The 17766-nt window shown below is 41.6% G+C and overlaps 2 protein-coding genes across 4 annotated transcripts; one reads left to right on the forward strand and one right to left on the reverse strand.

The window, feature by feature from the left end:
- Positions 1-762: 762 nt before the first annotated feature.
- On the reverse strand, positions 763-8051 carry gpr37l1b (G protein-coupled receptor 37 like 1b). Its single transcript, XM_057829347.1, has 4 exons — positions 7204-8051; positions 4554-4853; positions 4093-4464; positions 763-1520 (listed from the first exon to the last, which is right to left on the reverse strand). Exons 1-4 carry the CDS (start codon positions 7726-7728, stop codon positions 1347-1349), a joined length of 1371 nt encoding a protein of 456 aa, XP_057685330.1. The 5' UTR covers positions 7729-8051; the 3' UTR covers positions 763-1346.
- A 556-nt stretch (positions 8052-8607) lies between these two features.
- LOC130929862 (tyrosine-protein phosphatase non-receptor type 7-like) lies at positions 8608-17743 on the forward strand. Of its 3 annotated transcripts, none has more exons than XM_057857469.1 (11): positions 8608-11411; positions 13143-13262; positions 13329-13509; positions 13762-13846; positions 13911-13990; positions 16248-16385; positions 16453-16602; positions 16756-16955; positions 17044-17157; positions 17240-17324; positions 17395-17743. In XM_057857469.1, exons 2-11 carry the CDS (start codon positions 13183-13185, stop codon positions 17569-17571), a joined length of 1290 nt encoding a protein of 429 aa, XP_057713452.1. In that variant the 5' UTR covers positions 8608-11411; positions 13143-13182; the 3' UTR covers positions 17572-17743. The 3 variants fall into 3 exon arrangements, with proteins under 3 accessions (XP_057713452.1, XP_057713458.1, XP_057713465.1); XM_057857475.1 differs by having other exon boundaries at positions 17398-17743; XM_057857482.1 differs by having other exon boundaries at positions 17378-17573.
- Positions 17744-17766: the final 23 nt, after the last annotated feature.

Below are 17766 nucleotides of genomic sequence, written 5' to 3' on the forward strand. Positions count from 1 at the left end.
TTTACTGAGCCGACTGTTGTCCATGAACATAACACCAGAAAAATAATTGATGAGAAACTTGAACCTGTGACCTTGCGTTGCATAACGTTGGTCTGCACCAGCACACATTAGTAGATGAATGGTCGCAGGTTTGTTGGGCGCTGTGTTGGTGGCTTCATTAGAGAACAGAGGCTGTCTGTTTCAGGGGTTCGGACCAGCGGGCGAGCGCTCATCACTGCTAATGAGCTTGCTGCTGTTCCACGGCCCAGCCCACTTGCTAGCGTTCGTGTGTTGATGTCACACACAGCCTTTTCCAGTTTGACCTTTAACATCTAAGCTTTCAAGCAAAGTGACTTCCTGCGTGTGTCTGTTTCCAAATTCTCACACGTATACACACACACCCCTAGAGGTTGCTGGGGGAAACCAAGAGTGGAGGAAAGTGTGATGGGAGACTATTTTTTTCCCGCAGACAACATTGTGCCTTTCTAAATTGAGAGGTAGATTGAGAGTATCCCTGAGCGAAGAGACAATTATTCTCATAATAAATATCTATACTATTATGATTTCTAATATAAGTATGGTGACAAAAATAATGTCATCATAATAACAACAACAATAAAATGCTGCCTATTAATAATGGGTTAAGATTAAGTTAGCAGCAAAATATTATCACATACAGTTTTTATTTTTAGAAATATTTCAAATGGACATTCTTATATTGCAATTGATGATTATGATGCAGGATTGTTAAACGTGACTGTAAAGTGATGACATCATCAATGCTGAAATTTAAATTATTTTTATTTACCATTGTTGACAAGTCATTCTTTCACAAAACCATGACAACACGTACCGTCACTTTGGTCACATGGTTCAAACAGGGCTAACCTTAGCCACCTCGACATCCTGTGACGGTTACTGAGGCGACATTGGACGAGCAGGTCGTTAGTCTTCAAATGCAAACAAAATATATTGACGCTCACGTACAGTAAGTTCGTTAAAGTCAACTAAAGTTGTTAATTGACGTTCATCACGTAAAAAACAACCAACAAAAGTCATGTGACTGCAATAAAATGATTTGTGTTAATTCAAGTTTCACTACCTTGAATTCACTGATTTATTTTTAATACTTAATTACATAATTGTTTAAAACTGCTACTTAAACATCACTTTTGCGCATCTGCCACAGTGAATTTTTTTCATGTGTGTAATCACATCAATCTTTTTCCAGATCTTCAAAATATCTATACAAATAACTACAAATGACACTTCCTGAGCAAACAGGAAGTAGAGCAACCATGGACAGGGAGGTCAACAAGCAGAGTGCATGATGGGGGCAAGAAAGAATAAAGAAGGAGCAGTATAATCTAACTTGAGATAGACAAGATGGCCGAGGTGTCTTTTGCTTTGTCGAAGAAGATGGCCGCCTCTTTGGCCGTCTTTAGCTGGACGTGAGCAGATCCTGGAGAACCTTCAACCGAGTTCTGCTGACACGCTCGGCAGCAGCAGCAGCAGCAGTCCACAAAGACCCGACCCAGCGCCTGTGTTCCACACATTTTCACATAAAGTACACAACTGTACTGTATATGTGCACATAGGTGCCTTAAAGTGTTACTACTCTTCTGTTAATGAAAGAAAAGTAATCAGGGAAATAAATATACACTATGCCTCCTGTGAAACACATAGAAGAAACTGTATGTTCTGGAATTGCTTTGCTTCATATAGCACAGGGTGTCTGGAATATGTGCAGTTTACAATGAAATCTTAGGAATATCAAGGTATTCTAGAGAAGAATGCCCTGCCTTGTGTCAGAAAGCTTGGTCACAGTCGTAGGTCCTTGGTCTTGCAACAGAATTATGAGTAAAAACAGCTAAATTATCATTATTATTATTACTAAGTTATTCCAGAACATTGTTTTTGATTGCGGAAAATAAGAAAAAAAAATCTATGTACACTGTATACAGTGGGGCAAATAAGTATTTAGTCAACCACCAATTGTGCAAGTTCTCCTACTTGAAAAGATTAGAGAGGCCTGTAATTGTCAACATAGGTAATCCTCAACCATGAGCGACAGAATGTGGAGAAAAAAAAACAGAAAATCCCATTGTTTAATTTTTAAAGAATTTATTTCCAAATTAGAGTGCAAAATAAGTATTTGGTCACCTACAACCAAGCAAGATTTCTGGCTGTCAAAGACGTCTAACTTCTTCTAACGAGGCTCCACTCGTTACCTGTATTGAAGGCGCCTGTTTTAACTCATTATCGGCATAAAAGACACCTGTCCACAAACTCAGTCAGTCACACTCCAAACTCCACTATGGCCAAGATCAAAGAGCTGTTGAAGGACACCGGAGACAAAATTGTAGACTTGCAACAGGCTGGGAAGACTGAATCTGCAATAGGTAAATGCTTGGTGTAAAGAAATCAACTGTGGGAGCAATTATTAGAAAATGGAAGACGTACAAGACCACTAATAATCTCCCTTGATCTGGGGCTCCATGCATGATCTCACCCCGTGGCGTCAAAATGATAACAAGAACGGAGAGCAAAAATCCCACAACCACACGGGGGGACCTAGTGAATGACCTACAGACAGCTTGGACCACAGTAACAAAGGCTACTATCAGTAACACAATGCGCCGCCAGGGACTCAAAACCTGCACTGCCAGACGTGTCCCCCTGCTGAAGAAAGTACACGTCCAGGCCCGTCTGCGGTTCGCTAGAGAGCATTTGGATGGTCCAGAAGAGGACTGGGAGAATGTCTTATGGTCAGATGAAACCAAAATAGAACTTTTTGGTAGAAACATAGGTTCTTATGTTTGGAGGAGAAAGAATACTGAATTGCATCCGATAAACACCATACCAACTGTGAAGCACGGGGGTGGAATCATCATGCTTTGGGGCTGTTTTTCTGCAAAGGGACCAGGACGACTGATCGGTGCAAAGGAAAGACTAAATGGGGCCATGTATCGAGAGATTTTGAGTGAAAATCTCCTTCCATCAGCAAGGGCATTGAAGGTGAGACGTGACTGGATCTTTCAGCATGACAATGATCCCAAACACACAGCCAGGGCAACAAAGGAGTGGCTTCGTAAGAAGCATTTCAAGGTCCTGGAGTGGCCTAGCCAGTCTCCAGATCTCAACCCCACAGAAAATCTGTGGGGGGAGTTGAAAGTCGGTGTTGCCCAACGACAGACCCAAAACATCACTGCTCTAGAGGAGATCTGCATGGAGGAATGGGCCAAAATACCAGCAACAGTGTGTGAAAAGCTTGTGAAGAGTTACAGAAAACGTTTGGCCTCCGTTATTGCCAACAAAGGGTACATAACAATGTATTGAGATGAACTTTTGATATTGACCAAATACTTATTTTCCACCATGATTTGCAAATAAATCCTTTAAAAATCAAACAATGTGATTTTCTGTTTTTTTTTTCCACATTCTGTCTCTCATGGTTGAGGTTTACCCATGTTGACAATTACAAGCCTCTCAAATATTTTCAAGTGGGAGAACTTGCACAATTAGTCGGTGATTAAACTCCCTACTGTATATACAAAGTGTACTGTATATATAAATACATATAAACTAATAAGAAAATAACAATGATCAGACGTATCTAACTGGTGCAAGGACAACCCGCACAAATACTTGACGTACAACCGTTCCGAATATAAAAAAATAACCAGAGCTATAATTTTGGCAAATATAAGACTAGATACAAATACAGTATTATATAACTAGATAATTATGAAATTGAACAATATTGCTCCAGGAACCTTTTCTTTTAACTTCAGCTGATAACCAAAGGTACACTTTAACACAGTTTTTATGTACTACATTGGTTTTACAAAATCAAGTATGGGTTTTACATTTATCAGGGATTGTCAACTGGGGGAGCACCTGAGTCCAGCCTTGACAGTAATGAGGGAATAGTGACACCAAAACATAACTAAATATACAGTATATGCTACCTAATGTAAGTAGTATTGTTATCTGAATATTACTACTCTTACCTCTACCGAGGGGATTCCATATGAGGAGGGAATACCTTGTAACCGACGGATAAGAAGAGGGAAGATAGGTCAGGTAAGTGTGTGATTGGGGAAAACTTACCTTACATAAACACAGCAGCACCACAGGCGTGATGGAGGACTTGAGGAATAGCAGGAAGTGATGTAAGAGTGCCAGAGTGGCCTCCGTGTCCTCAGAGATGGTGATGTTGGTGTATGCTAGCATGATGTTACATATGTGTTGTGGAAGTGCGCAAATGCTGTAGACCAGCGCTAATGCTAACAGAGTGCAGTTAAGCTGCCGCTCCAGCGCCTGGTGATGATGGCGCTTGTGATTGGAGGAAGGGTCATCATGGCTACGTTGCTTGTGGGCGGAGCTGGAGTCACTATGGACGTTGCGGGTTGCCATTTGGCAGAGGATGGTAAAGAGGACAGGTAGGCAGAAGTAACAGCCAAAAGTCCACCACATGCGAGCCTGAAAACACAATCAGGTTAATTGGTCTAGCCGTGAGGGCTGGAAATTACTTGTAGATGTGTCAATTGGCAAAATGGGTGTGGTCTCACCTGGTGGTACTTGTGCAACAGCGAGTGCAGGGAGTCAGGCAGGAGGAGGGATGACGGCGAGGAGACGCTGATGGAGCATGAGTCTATAGCTGTAGGAGCCGTGGGCCTTGCTTGGTGCCACAAGAAGAGCTCAGGACTGGCCAACAGCATCGCAGCGACCCACACCACAACCAGCTTGACCAGTACAGAGCGACAACGCTCCACTCGCCGTGTCTTTGGTTGAGACGAGCTGGTAGCGGCGTGGAAACGGTCAATTCCCAGAGCACACAGCGTAAACGAAGTGACACCCAAAGACACCACCTGAGAGATAACCACTGTCATGATCGGTCGCCACTCGCAATCAAACATCCCAAAAGATAAGAAAAAGTAACATGGTTTCAAACAATTAGTCACCACTTGACTAATCTGTAATTCCATATCATTATATTAATTTGTTACGCTTACAAATAAACTTCGTAAATGATCCATTACGCCAAGACGTATTTTGCTTAGCTTCACACAACGCTAGTCTACGATTTCTCATAGTTTCACAAGCTTGTTTTAGCATGAGTCATGCCAACTATGAATGGTTGGTCTCCGTGATATATGATGCAATTACTGATAAACAGGACGATAAAATACTTTACTCATGGTTTAGCTTGTGTAGCTTGGGTAGCCAATCTCATTTGGGCAACAACTCACCTTTAAATTGTAAATCTCTGGTTTCAACAATACTTGTGTCTGTCCATGAGAGGCTACATACCCAACCATTACATACAGTTCTCTCACTGGCCACTTTATAAGGTACACCTTGCGAATACAGAGTTGGATCCTCCTTTCGCCTTCAGAACTGCCTTATTCCCTAATAGCATAGATTTAAAAAATAGCCCACTGGAAACATCCTTCAGATAGTTTGGTCCATATTGACATGATAACATCATGCAGTTTTGCAGATTTGTCGGCTGTACATCCATAACCTGAATCTCACATAACCCCACAACCCAAAAGTGCTCTATTGGATTGTGATCTGGTCACCCTGTAGGTCATTTGGGTACAGTTAACACATTGTCATGTTCAAGAAACTAGTCTAAGACGATTTGAGCTTTATGACATGGCGCTTTATCCATTTGCACGATGGGTACACTGTGGTCATAATGCGATGGACATGAACAGCTTCAATACTCAGGTAGGATGTGGCTTGCAATGATGCTCAATTCGTACCAAGGGGCCCAAAGTGTGCCAAGAAAATATCCCCCACACCATTATACCACTATAACCACCAGCCTTAACAATTGATTCCCTGCAGGACGTATTCATGCGCTCATGCTATTGACACCAAATTCGGCCCCTACCATCTGAATGTCGTAGCAAAAATCAAAACTTATCAGACAATGCAAATGTTTTGTAATCTTCTATTGTCAAATTTTGGTGATCCGTGTGAACTGTCGTTACAGTTTCCTGTTTTTTACCTGACAGGAGTGCCACTGACAGGTTTGGCCTTCTGCTTCTGTAGCCCAACTGCCTCAAGCTTGACATGCTGTGCGTTCAGAGATGCTCTTCTGCATACCTCTGTTGTAACGAGGGGTTATTCAAGTTACTGTCTTTGTATCAGCTGGCTGTTCTCCTCTGACCTCTGGCATCAACAAGGCATTTTAGCCCACAGAACGACCGGTCACTGGATATTTTCTCTTTTTCGGACCATTCTCTGTCAATCCCAGCAATGGTTGTGCGTGTAAATCCTAGTAGCTCAGCAGTTTCTTAAATACTCAGACCAGCCTGTCTGGCACCAACAACCACGCCATGTTCAAAGTCACTTAAATCACCTTTCTTTCCCATTCTGATGCTCAGTTTGAACAGCAGAATATCGCCTTGACCATGTCAACAGTACATGCCTAAATGTATTGAGTTGCTGCCATGTAATTGGCTGGTTAGAAATTTAGATTAACGAGCAGTTTTAAAGCGGCCATTTAGTGTATGTGTGCCATTACATTGAATCCAGAGACCTTGGTCAAAGATTGAGAAAAACAAAAAAAATAAATAATTTAATTCATAATTCTTTTGACGAGCCTTGCAAAACTGCAAAGATATTTTAAATTAAATTATAATTAGCCAACTAATCGCATTTTTCTGATTCCTATTTTAAGAAATTCAAAACACTCAAATCTGAGAAAAAGCCAAAGAAGCCATGAGGCATGTTTTTCTTTTAAAAGTTCTTAAGAGCCATTCTTTGTTGGAAAGACCGATGACCCTCATTTTGAGCATTAATAAAAAATCGTCTCTACCAACCTGCAGCCTGTGGTTTTGCTGCTCAAATCTAATGTTGTGGTGATATGGTGAAAGTGTTCAAAAGCAGGCACCATTTGTACTTCTTAGCTGTTTTCTCAATGCGTATGGTGGTTCTGTTCAGAAAAGCAGCTTTAATATGCAAATGTTGAAGTGTAAGTTTTAGGGGTAAGCATTTATTCCTGAATAATGATGATAAAATACACACATTGCCTCTTGACAGCATCATATAACATTTTGACACTGTTCTAAATCTTCTGGTTCTGCAGAAACATACTTATACATTTCTAATGTAGCAAAGACTATGATGTTTTCACTTTTTTGTTATTAATAGAGTTGATGAAACCACACACTTTACCATGACCCCACCCACCGTAACCCCGCCTACCTCCATGTAGGGAACCAATCGGCAGGTGATCTCAGGCATGATGCGGCGATGTGACAGCCAGTTGGCCATCTCCGTGGGCAGGCAGAGCAGCAGCAGCAGGAAGTCCCAAAATGCAACACTGGCCAGCAGGTAGTTCCAGGCAGACCTCATGTAGAAGTTGTTCCACACAATGCACATGATCGCCATGTTGCCCACCACGCCCACTGCCAACAGAAGGCCAGCCGCCAGCACGGTGGCATAGGCGATGTAGGAGTTCCGGCTTAGCGGGTAGAAGGGATTGAATATTCCACGGTCCTCGGAATCCGTCACGTTTGATAGTTGGGTGACTTGTGGCGGCGTCACAGAGTCATTCTCAAAGGACTGGCTGTACGTGGACTGCTGCTCATCCTCTTCGGCACCGCGGGCCAGGCGCCGATGCTGCTCCAGGTCTAAATCCTTGTAGACATGGGGCTCACTGAGGGCTCTGGTGGCTGCAAACATCTGCCACAGAAACAGAACCAGGACCGTTGTGACCGATTGTGCCATGTTGGAAGATCCACGTAGATCCGGTTGAGAAATTGCAGCAAAGTCGAATTTTCCAAAGGATCTTTCTTTCTTATAGACCCTCACGTGATTACAGTTAGACCTCAGCGAGCCATCTGTGGTCCAGAAAAGAGCTTAAAGACGGCTGATGCAGATGATGAGGACGAGGTGGGAGAAGATGATGATGAGGATGAAAATGATAGTGGTGGTAGGGAGGGGCCGAAGGTTTGTAGCAGGGTTGCTCCGTCTGGGATTAGCACAGTAGAGTGACTGGGAAAAACTTGCAGGAAGTCTGTGGGACAAACAGCAGCTCTGCAAATCACACACACAAAAATTCACACACCCTCTCTCACATGCACGCAAACACACACACACACACGAACACACGAAACTTTGGTTTCTGCTGCCCCCTGTTGCTCATTTACTTTTATTGGTGTCAATAAAATAACCATTAACATTTGTCTATTCCCTATAAGAAAGCGCTGAGAAGTGAAAGTATATACTGTAGTAGATGCAACACGCGCGTCACAATAAATATGTGTCATATTGGAGACATCATTGAAAAATGCTCATCGTGTTTGACCTTAAAACAAATGTTCATAGATATCTGTCAATGTGAGGGGTCTGAAGAAATATGACAGAAGCAATTTTCTGGTCTGCAAAGGCAAGGCAAGGCAAATTTATGTATATAGCACAATTCAACACAAGGCAATTCAAAGTGCTTTACATCACATGAAGATCATAAAAATCACATTAAATCAATAGAACATAAAAACAAAGACAATTGAAACAGGAAATAAAATTATACATAAAAATCACATTTAATCACGAATAGAATTTAAAATTTTTTTTAAAAAAAACTACTACTATTGAAATCAGCAATAGAGATAAAGCACAAGAGGAATAGAACGCAAATAGATTGAAATATATAGGCAGTTTTGGATATGCAGTGCTAAACAAAAGTGTTTTTAGCCCTGATTTAAGGGAGCTAACAGTTCGAGCATACTTCAGACGTTCAGGTAACTTGTTCCAGAGGTGGGGAGCATAATAACTAAATGCTGCCTCACGCTGCTTGGTTCTTGTTCTTGGAACATACAGGAGACCAGTTCCAGATGAATTTAAGGGTCTAGATGTTTGAAGAAGTCGGACATCCGGGAATTAATGACGTCACCAGCCACAACAAAGCGTCGCCATATTGAAAACGGAGCAAAAGACGAGTCACAAGCAATTGCTCTGTCGTGCACTGTAATACAAACGCGTTGAACTTTCGTCTTTTTTGCGGTCTTTTTTCCGTCGGAATGACTAAAAGTTGCTGTGTTGCGGGTTGTCACACAAGGAAGAGTTCGGAGCCGCATAATAGCTAAAAGCAATTAATCGAGGAGCAGTAAAAAAACAAACAAACAAAAAAAAAAACAATTAATCGAGGAGCAGTAAAAAAAAAAAATCCAAGCACATTTACGTTTGCAGCCGACATTTTATTACTGGTGAGTAAACCTTAATCGATTTTTTTGTTTTTTTGCCCCAATTAACTGCTAGGATTCAACAGACTAGGCAGTGGTTATTATTGCCGGAACCGACAACTCGCAAAGCGTTATTTTTCTTTTGCCGTGAACTGCTTTGATCGGTCAATCGGTATATTGTTGGCCTGGTGGGAATTGGTTATTTTGCCGTGATGTGTTCACGGCTAAATAACGCTTGGAGGCTAATTACCGGTTACGGCAGAAATCAGCACTCCGTATATACTACCAGTTTTCTTAGTTCCACAAAGTACATATTTCACGTAATTGACAAAGGTCAACTTACTGGGTGACTTTATGAGGTAGTTGCAGATGTTTCCGAACTCCACTGCAGGCCATTCCTTTGTTTATCCAGCTATCAGCTGCGACTTTGTATGGGCAGATTTGCAAGCCAATAAACGCTAATTTTAAGTTGTATTGCCTCCTCGCGTCTGTCGGCAGTGACTCTTGATAATAAAAAGTAATGTTTAAGACGTTTTTGTGGGAAAAAAAAGACGCAAAACACAACTGAAATATATGAATGTCAGACAACGTTTGTCTTCGGCTGTTTAGCTGTGCGTGCCCCCTTCACAAAATGGCGACACGTTGCTAAGCGAGATGACGTCATCGTGACATCACGCTGACTTCCTCCATAGGCATCTAACAAATCAAGCATGTATTTTGGTCCAAGGCTATTAATGTTTTGTAGACAAGCAGTAGTATTTTATAGTCTATCCTTTGACTCATTGGAAGCTAGTGTAACGATTTCAAAACCGGTGTAGTGTGGTCCAGTTTCCTTGTATTTGTGAGGACTCTTGCTGCAGCATTCTGTACTAGATGCAGCTTCCTGACTGATTTTTTTATCAAGACCTGTAAATATACTGTTGCAATAGTCCAATCTGCTGAAAATGAATGCTGAAAATGAAAAGAGAAAAAATTTAACTTTTTTTTATATGGTAAATACGTACTGTATATACAAAAAAAGACAAATTCCAAACAAGACATCATAATTTGGTCTTAAGTTTGACTAAACAATGGGGGAATAAAAATTATTTTTGCCACTTCTAAATTAGCTGGATTTGCTATTGTACTGAACAGTTTCTCAGATGAGTTTGTGTTTTTCCCACTTGTTGTAAATGGCCAGTGGCCAATACAGTCAGCTATCATCTGATAACTAAACCACAATATATAAATAAATAAATAGTTGAATCTTAGAGACACTTAAATAGCATTGTATTTCGACATCTTGGTTCAGCCCCAAATAAAATTTAAAATCTAGGCTCATCACCAGTCAGATCTGATATTTCTTCTGCACCACTAACTGACCATTGTATTATACAACTATATCCAAAAAAAAAAAAAAAAACACAGAATTCTTACAAATAAATTCTGAAAGAGACCAGGATAGTAAAAATGAAGAACTACTATGAATGTATGACACTTTAAAATCCTCAGTATTTGGGACAGGGGCACTACAACCAAGGATTTTCCTTCTAATATTAAACAACAGTCAGTATTATTTCCCGTTCTTGCTTTATAACTTCAGTTTCTCAAAAGTGGCTGTTGTTTTTTTTATGCATGCCTTAATATGTCACACATTTTCAATGGGGATTAAGTCTAGTATACTGGCACTCTTTTAATTTGTTGGCAATAAATGAGCACCTGAGCTTCTGCATGAAGAAACAAACATCTGGAGAAAGAATACAACATTCAGCATATGCCTCTGTAGTTAGCTCGTCGCTTCCATGTTACCATGGAAACAAATGAGTCATGTAATCTTCTTTGTTTATTTTTTCCACCGTGATCACATCAACATCTTATTATCCAGCTACAGTATCTATTTTCACCGCAAACAGCCATACATTCTCGTCACATGAAACTCAACAGCAAGTCAGGTCAAGCTCCACATACTGCTGCCAAGTCTCTTCTTCATACTCAGTATATCATCACTACCTCAGGGTGTGTATGTGTGTGTAGTTATGACAAAGCTGCTTGCAGGTTAGTCTTCCTGACCTTCTCCCAGGAGGAGAGAAGAGCACAAACTTGATCAATGCTCATGCGCCTTGCCGAAGGGAACCTGCAGCCTTGGCTATTGTGCACATGCGTCATACGTTACAGAGAAGGAAGTGGCTGACAATGTAAAAAAAAAAGAGCAGTGGAGAGGAGCACTGTCAGAGGAGGAGACTGAAGGTAAGAGAGTAAATATATATATACTTGATCAATAAGATTTCATGAATCCAAACTCCGAGCTAACTTTATGGAAATGTAAGAATAATTGAGAGTAACACTTAAAGGTTCACTTTTCATTCCACACGAATGTTGTTTGGGGAAAAAAAAGCGTTCTCAGTGACTAAAGATAAACAAAGTGAACACTGAAAAGTAATTTGTTTCTAGCATTACTTTCATATCCTCTATACGGCTTATACGAGCTTATTAAAGTATACCAATTTAGAAAAGGAAAAGACTAAAATGCATGTAAGATTTGTTTTAACCCCCCCCCCCCAAAAGAGTTTCTAATATGGCTAAACTAAGGGATATGAAAGTTGAAATCTCAAATTCCCCCCCCATAAAAAATACAGTTATGAGTTTAACTCCCTTTCTGATGCTTGCTTTGTTTCCTCTGATAGCCCCCAACTTTAAAAGTGTCTTTCTCCCCCAGTGTTAACTTGAATCAACCTCTGCAAAGACAAATAAAAGAAGCGCTTCATAATGAGAAAAAAAAAAACCTTAATTTTATCAAAATGTATGGAATCACACTCACTAATAGTATAATAGCAAATCAAAAGTTCGCAATAGGAAATAAATCATCGAGCTGCATGGTTCAGTTGGTCTGTATGTCTGATGTTGAAAGAGTAACAACTAACCACACACCACTTCCAACTCTTTTTAATATGTAGAGCCATGCACGTGAGGCAAGCGACCTTAGCAAAAGTATAGCATTTGCCAAGTGGAAGCACATGCGTGGTCAAAAGTATAAAAAATGTCGATAGATCGCTGCATTTGTAACCAAGGCCATCCTTCAATCATTCATCGTTCAGTTTTTTTTCCCGCAATCTCATGCAAACACAATGCACCACGAAGAGAGAGAGGCGAGAGTTAAGAATGCATCACTAAGCAAGGGCTCCCATTCTTTTTTTTGTTGCCATATTTAGCCACTTTTACACCCCAAAAAGCGACTAGCAAGAATAGTAGCACCTTTATCGGTATAAATAGTCACACAATAAATGAATGTAAAACTGTACAATGTAATTGTGCAAAAACATAAATACTGTACAAAACACTCACACAGATATAGGCTTCTAAAACCACAAGCATGGCAGTTTGTTTTTTTTATTCAACAGCGACAAAAAACACACAATTCGATAACTGTAAACACATAAAAAATTGAACTGAAGACATACATGAGGTCACACAAGGGCTCAGTATAATGTCACTCAAGAGAGAGGAATAACAGTGTGTGTGTGTGTGTGTGTGTGTGTGTGTGTGTTTGTAAGTCTGTTGTTGAGTAAGGTGGTGTGGGCGTCCTGACTTCCTGTTGTGAGTAAATTCTCTTCCGATGGAAACGCTCAAGGTCTTCTCTCGGTTTCGTTTGTGTTTCCTGTTTGGCCTTTTAGTGTTTTGCTTCATCATTAGAGATTCCAACTTGTTGGTCAAATCCATTTTCTATTAGCGCTTATCTTGTTCTTTTCTTTTTCAGATGGCAATAGGCGAGCACGGGGTAGACACTAGAATAGCCGCTAGTCAATCTACAGGTTTTTTTAAAAAATAGTTTCATTGTGGTCAAGTGGTTAAATATCCCCAAAAAATGCTTTGGGAATTACAGTATTTCTTGCCTTCTGGTTGATCCACCTTTGTACGAAACACGACATCAGTAAGAGAGAATAGAAGGATAAGTAAGGAAATAATAACCCTCTCTTCCAGCATGGCTTTGTGAAGACTGGTCAAGCCACACGTGGTCATCATGGCGGGGGTGCACTCATCCTCCAAGCCTTCAGATGAGTTGACCACACCCCCTAAACCGTCCATTCGCCTCCAGGAGAGGTTAGAATGAAAGCATACCAAATCTTCCAAGTCCTCCACTCCGCATGTGACCAGTGTCTCTTTCAGGCGAGGCTCCAATATCTCACTACTATTGGATGTCAACAGCTTGGGTGTGGAGCTCGGGTGCTCCGTGTCCACGCCCAAAGAGGTGTGGCTTCAGCTGCTTCACACCTCCTCTCGGCTGCTCACGCATTCGCTCCTTCATCAGGCTGCTGCCAATGCCGATGAGATCGATGCCGAGTACCAGGTGCATAAATGCCCAACACACTCAAGTGCATATAGTGTACAGTACATTGGACATCTCTTACCTGGAACTGTGGTTACAAGTTGTGTTTGGTGCTTATGCAATAATTTTGTGGCTTTAATAAGAACTATTTTTTTTCAATATATTTTAAGCAGATGCTGGTTAATTGCAGATTTGTGCTATTCACAGTTGTGGAAAGTCCCTATCCACCATACATCGAGTGTTTTTGTGTTTAATCTGTATTTGTGTTCATAGAGCATTCCGCCAAACTTTGTGAGTGCGTCGGACCTCGACATTCCTGGACATGCAATCAAGGACAGATACAAAAGCATCCTTCCCAGTCAGTAACCACCACACAAAACACACAAACAGTTGCTGATGTTCATGCACATTTGTGTGTTAAGACCCTGAGAGCCGTGTCATTCTGAAATGTGTGGAAGAAGAGGCCAGCCCTGACCGTTATATCAATGCCAACTACATCCGGGTCGGTCACACACACACACACACACACACACTTCACCCACACACACACAGTTTAACCTTTTCAGGAAGTTTAGCCTTTTCAAGGACAGTAGTCACTACAGTTGACAGCTATTCAATGCCACTGACAGTCCTTGACGTCCGAACGTATTGGACTGGGAGGGGTGAATTTTTAAGTTTTTCAGACTTTCTCCATTGGTTGTAATTATTTTCAACAAAATGAAATTGCCCTAAAATGTACAGGATGTGAATGCCACAAAATCATCGGAATGTAACCCAAAATCAACAGACGCTGACCACCCTAAAATTAACAAGGAAGTGAACAAAATTAACTTATTGAACGCCATTGCTGATAGTCATCCAGTTCGTTTAAACTGGGACGACTGGCTCATGTTTCAGTGCCATTGCCGACGATGGATTTCCAATCCATTTTGACAGCGAGGGGCGAATGAATTCAATAAGTGCCCTATAAGGGTAATAAAAAAAAAAAAAAAAAAGGAAAAGTCATAATTTGTGCATTAAAGGCCTACGTGCCAAACAGAACCTCCATTGTACTGTTGGTTTTGTCAGTCATCTCGGGAAATCACAGGAAATGTGGAAAGAATTGGCACCCTTACTCACCCATATAAACCCACAAGCAGTAGCATGTACTAGTCCTTCTAAAAAAATAGCATATTGTGATAAACTTAATTATTTTCTGTAATGTACTGATCAACATTAGACTTTCATATATTTTAGATTCATTAAACACGACTGAAGTAGTTCAAGCCTTTTATTGTTTTATTATTGATGATTTTGGCAAAAAATCATCAATATTAAAGAAAAACCAAAAATCCCTATCTCAAAACATTAGCATATTTTATCCGACCGATACAAAAAAGTGTTTTTTGATACAAAAAAAGTCAACCTTCAATTAATTATATCAGCTATGCCCTCAATACTTGGTCGGGAATCCTTTTGCAGAAATGACTTCTTCAATGCGTCGTGGCATGGAGGCAATCAGCCTGTGTCACTGCTGAGGTGTTATGGAGGCCAAGGATGCTTCGATAGCGGCCTTAAGCTCATCCGCAGTGTTGGGTCTGCTGTCTCTCAACTTCCTCTTCACAATATCCCACAGAATCTCTATGGGGTTCAGGTCAGGAGAGGTGGCAGGCCAATTGAGCACAGTAATGCCATGGTCAGTAAACCATTTACCAGTGGTTTTAACACTGTGAGCAGGTGCCAGGTCATGCTGAAAAATGAAATCTTCATCTCCATAAAGCTTTTCAGCAGATGGAAGCATGAAGTACTCCAAAATCTCCTGATAGCTAGCTGCATTGACCCTGCCCTTGATAAAACACAGTAGACCAACACCAGCAACTGACATGGCACCCCAGACCATCACTGACTGTGGGTACTTGACACTGGACTTCAGGCATTTTGGCATTTCCTTCTCCCCAGTCTTCCTCCAAACTCTGGCACCTTGATTTCTGAATGACATGCAAAATTTGAGCAACAGTCCAGTGCTGCTTCTCTGTAGCCCAAGTCAGGCGCTTCTGCCGCTGTTTCGGGTTCAAAAGTGGCTTGACCTGGGGAATGCAGCACCTGTAGCCCATTTCCAGCACACACCTGTGCACGGTGGCTCTGGATGTTTCTACTCCAGACTCAGTCCACTGTTTCTGCAGGTCCCCCAAGGTCTGGAATCGGTCCTTCTCCACAATCTTTCTCAGGGTGAGGTCACCTCTTCTGGTTGTGCAGCGTTTCCTGCCACACTTTTTCCTTCCCACAGACTTCTCACTGAGGTGCCTTGATACAGCACTCTGGCAACAGCCTATTCACTCTGAAATTTCCTTCTGTGTCCAAGCCTCTTGCTTTAGGGTGTCAATGATGGCCTTCTGGACAGCAGTCAGGTCAGCAGTCTTGCCCATGATTGCAGTTTTGAGTAATGAACCGGGTTTATAGTTTTTAAAAGCCTAAGGAATCTTTCGCAGGGGTTTTGAGTTAATTTGTTGATTCAGATGATTAGGGTAGTAGCTTCTTTAGAGTACCTTTTCACGATACGCTAATTTTTTGAGATAGGGATTTTTGGGTTTTCTTCACTTTTTGCCAAAATCAATATTAAAACAATAAAAGGCTTGAACTTCTTCAGTTGTGTGTACTGAATCTAAAATGTATGAAAGTCTAATGTTTATCAGTACATTACAGAAAATAAATAATAACTTTATCACAATATGCTAATTATATGAGAAGGACTAGTAGATGTCTGTTCCGTCCTATTTCAGGGTTACCATGGTATTCCAAAGGCCTACATCGCTACCCAAGGGCCAATGGTGCACACGGTGGGGGACTTCTGGGACATGGTATGGCAGGAGAGGAGTCACATTATCGTCATGATAACCAGGCTAAAGGAGACCAACGAGGTGGGGTGGACATATTTTCTCAATTATGCTGTTTGTTGCATGTTGACGTGTATGAGGATGTGTCCAGAAGTGTGAGAGATACTGGCCACGACCTATTGACCGCAGGAGAAGTGAGGGGGAGCCGGAAAGTGCGACCAGTCAGTTTGGGCGATTCCATCTGCGGGTCACAGACAGTCGAGATAAAGACGGTTTCACCGTCACTGACATGGAGATACAGGTGGGACTGTGGAAACGGTGAGATCTGAGCTACTGTTATCTCAGGGTCAACCTTCTCTAAGTTTTTACATAACCTGCTTACTGGAATATCTCCAGGGAATTGACTTTTTTTTGCAAACACTAATCATGTCGTGGTGTGTGTCCACATGTTCAGAAAGTGTTTGGACAGGAGCGCCGGCTTATCAGACACTACTGGTTCACGTCATGGCCTGACCACTACGTCCCACAATGCGCTGCTCCACTGCTTCGACTGGTGGAAGAAGTAGAGTTGTACAGCAGGTCCGTCCAAGCGGCCAGCTCTCAGCCAATTAAGGGCCCCTTTATCCAGCCTGGTCCAATCATTGTCCACTGCAGGTATATGCTGCTGCAAACTCCACTGCACAGGAGGATTACTAGATATATAATATTGCCTCATTTCTGTTGTCCTCCTTATTCACCTCAGTGCCGGCATCGGTAGAACGGGTTGCTTCATTGCTAGCAGTATCGGTTGTCAACAACTGCGTCAAACAGGTTGCGTGGACATTTTGGAGCTTGTGTGTCAGCTTCGACTAGACAGGTTTTTGGAAGGAAGATTCCTCTGTAACTTCTTGTTCTCCTGGTTTAAGTAAGACTCTCATTTCGCTTCTTGTCCCACGCAGGGGTGGGATGATCCAAACATCAGAGCAGTACCAGTTTCTCTACAACACTCTGGCCCAGTTTAGCTCCCAGCTGCTTCACAAGCAGGTGATTTGGCATTCTTTAGTTTGAAGCCGCCTATTAAATAATTTTATGAGCAGTTTGTGCTTTTCACCAGAAGCAAAAGCAAGGAAATGAGAACCCAGAAGAGCAGGTGAGTGAACAGATGAAGAAGCTTCAACTGTGGCAGACAGAACTAGCAGATGGCGGGTCACACGAAGAACCTAAGTCCAGAGGAGGTGATGGTAGTGATCATACAGAAGGTGTAGAAGGAGCCAGTAGAACACGCAGGTAGAGATGGACCCAGTTGGACCCACAGATATAAATCCTCCAGAGGCTGTCTGTCAACAGGATCATTTGGCTCTGAGTAAGATTGTCAAATGCTACTTCACTTGACTTCGAATCACCAAGTACAGTTGAGCAGAACCAAGAACCTTGGTGGAGAGAACTATGAAGAAAATCTGTGAATACAATTTAAAAAAATAAATAA

This window comes from Corythoichthys intestinalis, chromosome 2, assembly GCF_030265065.1.
Source record: "Corythoichthys intestinalis isolate RoL2023-P3 chromosome 2, ASM3026506v1, whole genome shotgun sequence".
NCBI classification, from domain to species: domain Eukaryota; kingdom Metazoa; phylum Chordata; class Actinopteri; order Syngnathiformes; family Syngnathidae; genus Corythoichthys; species Corythoichthys intestinalis.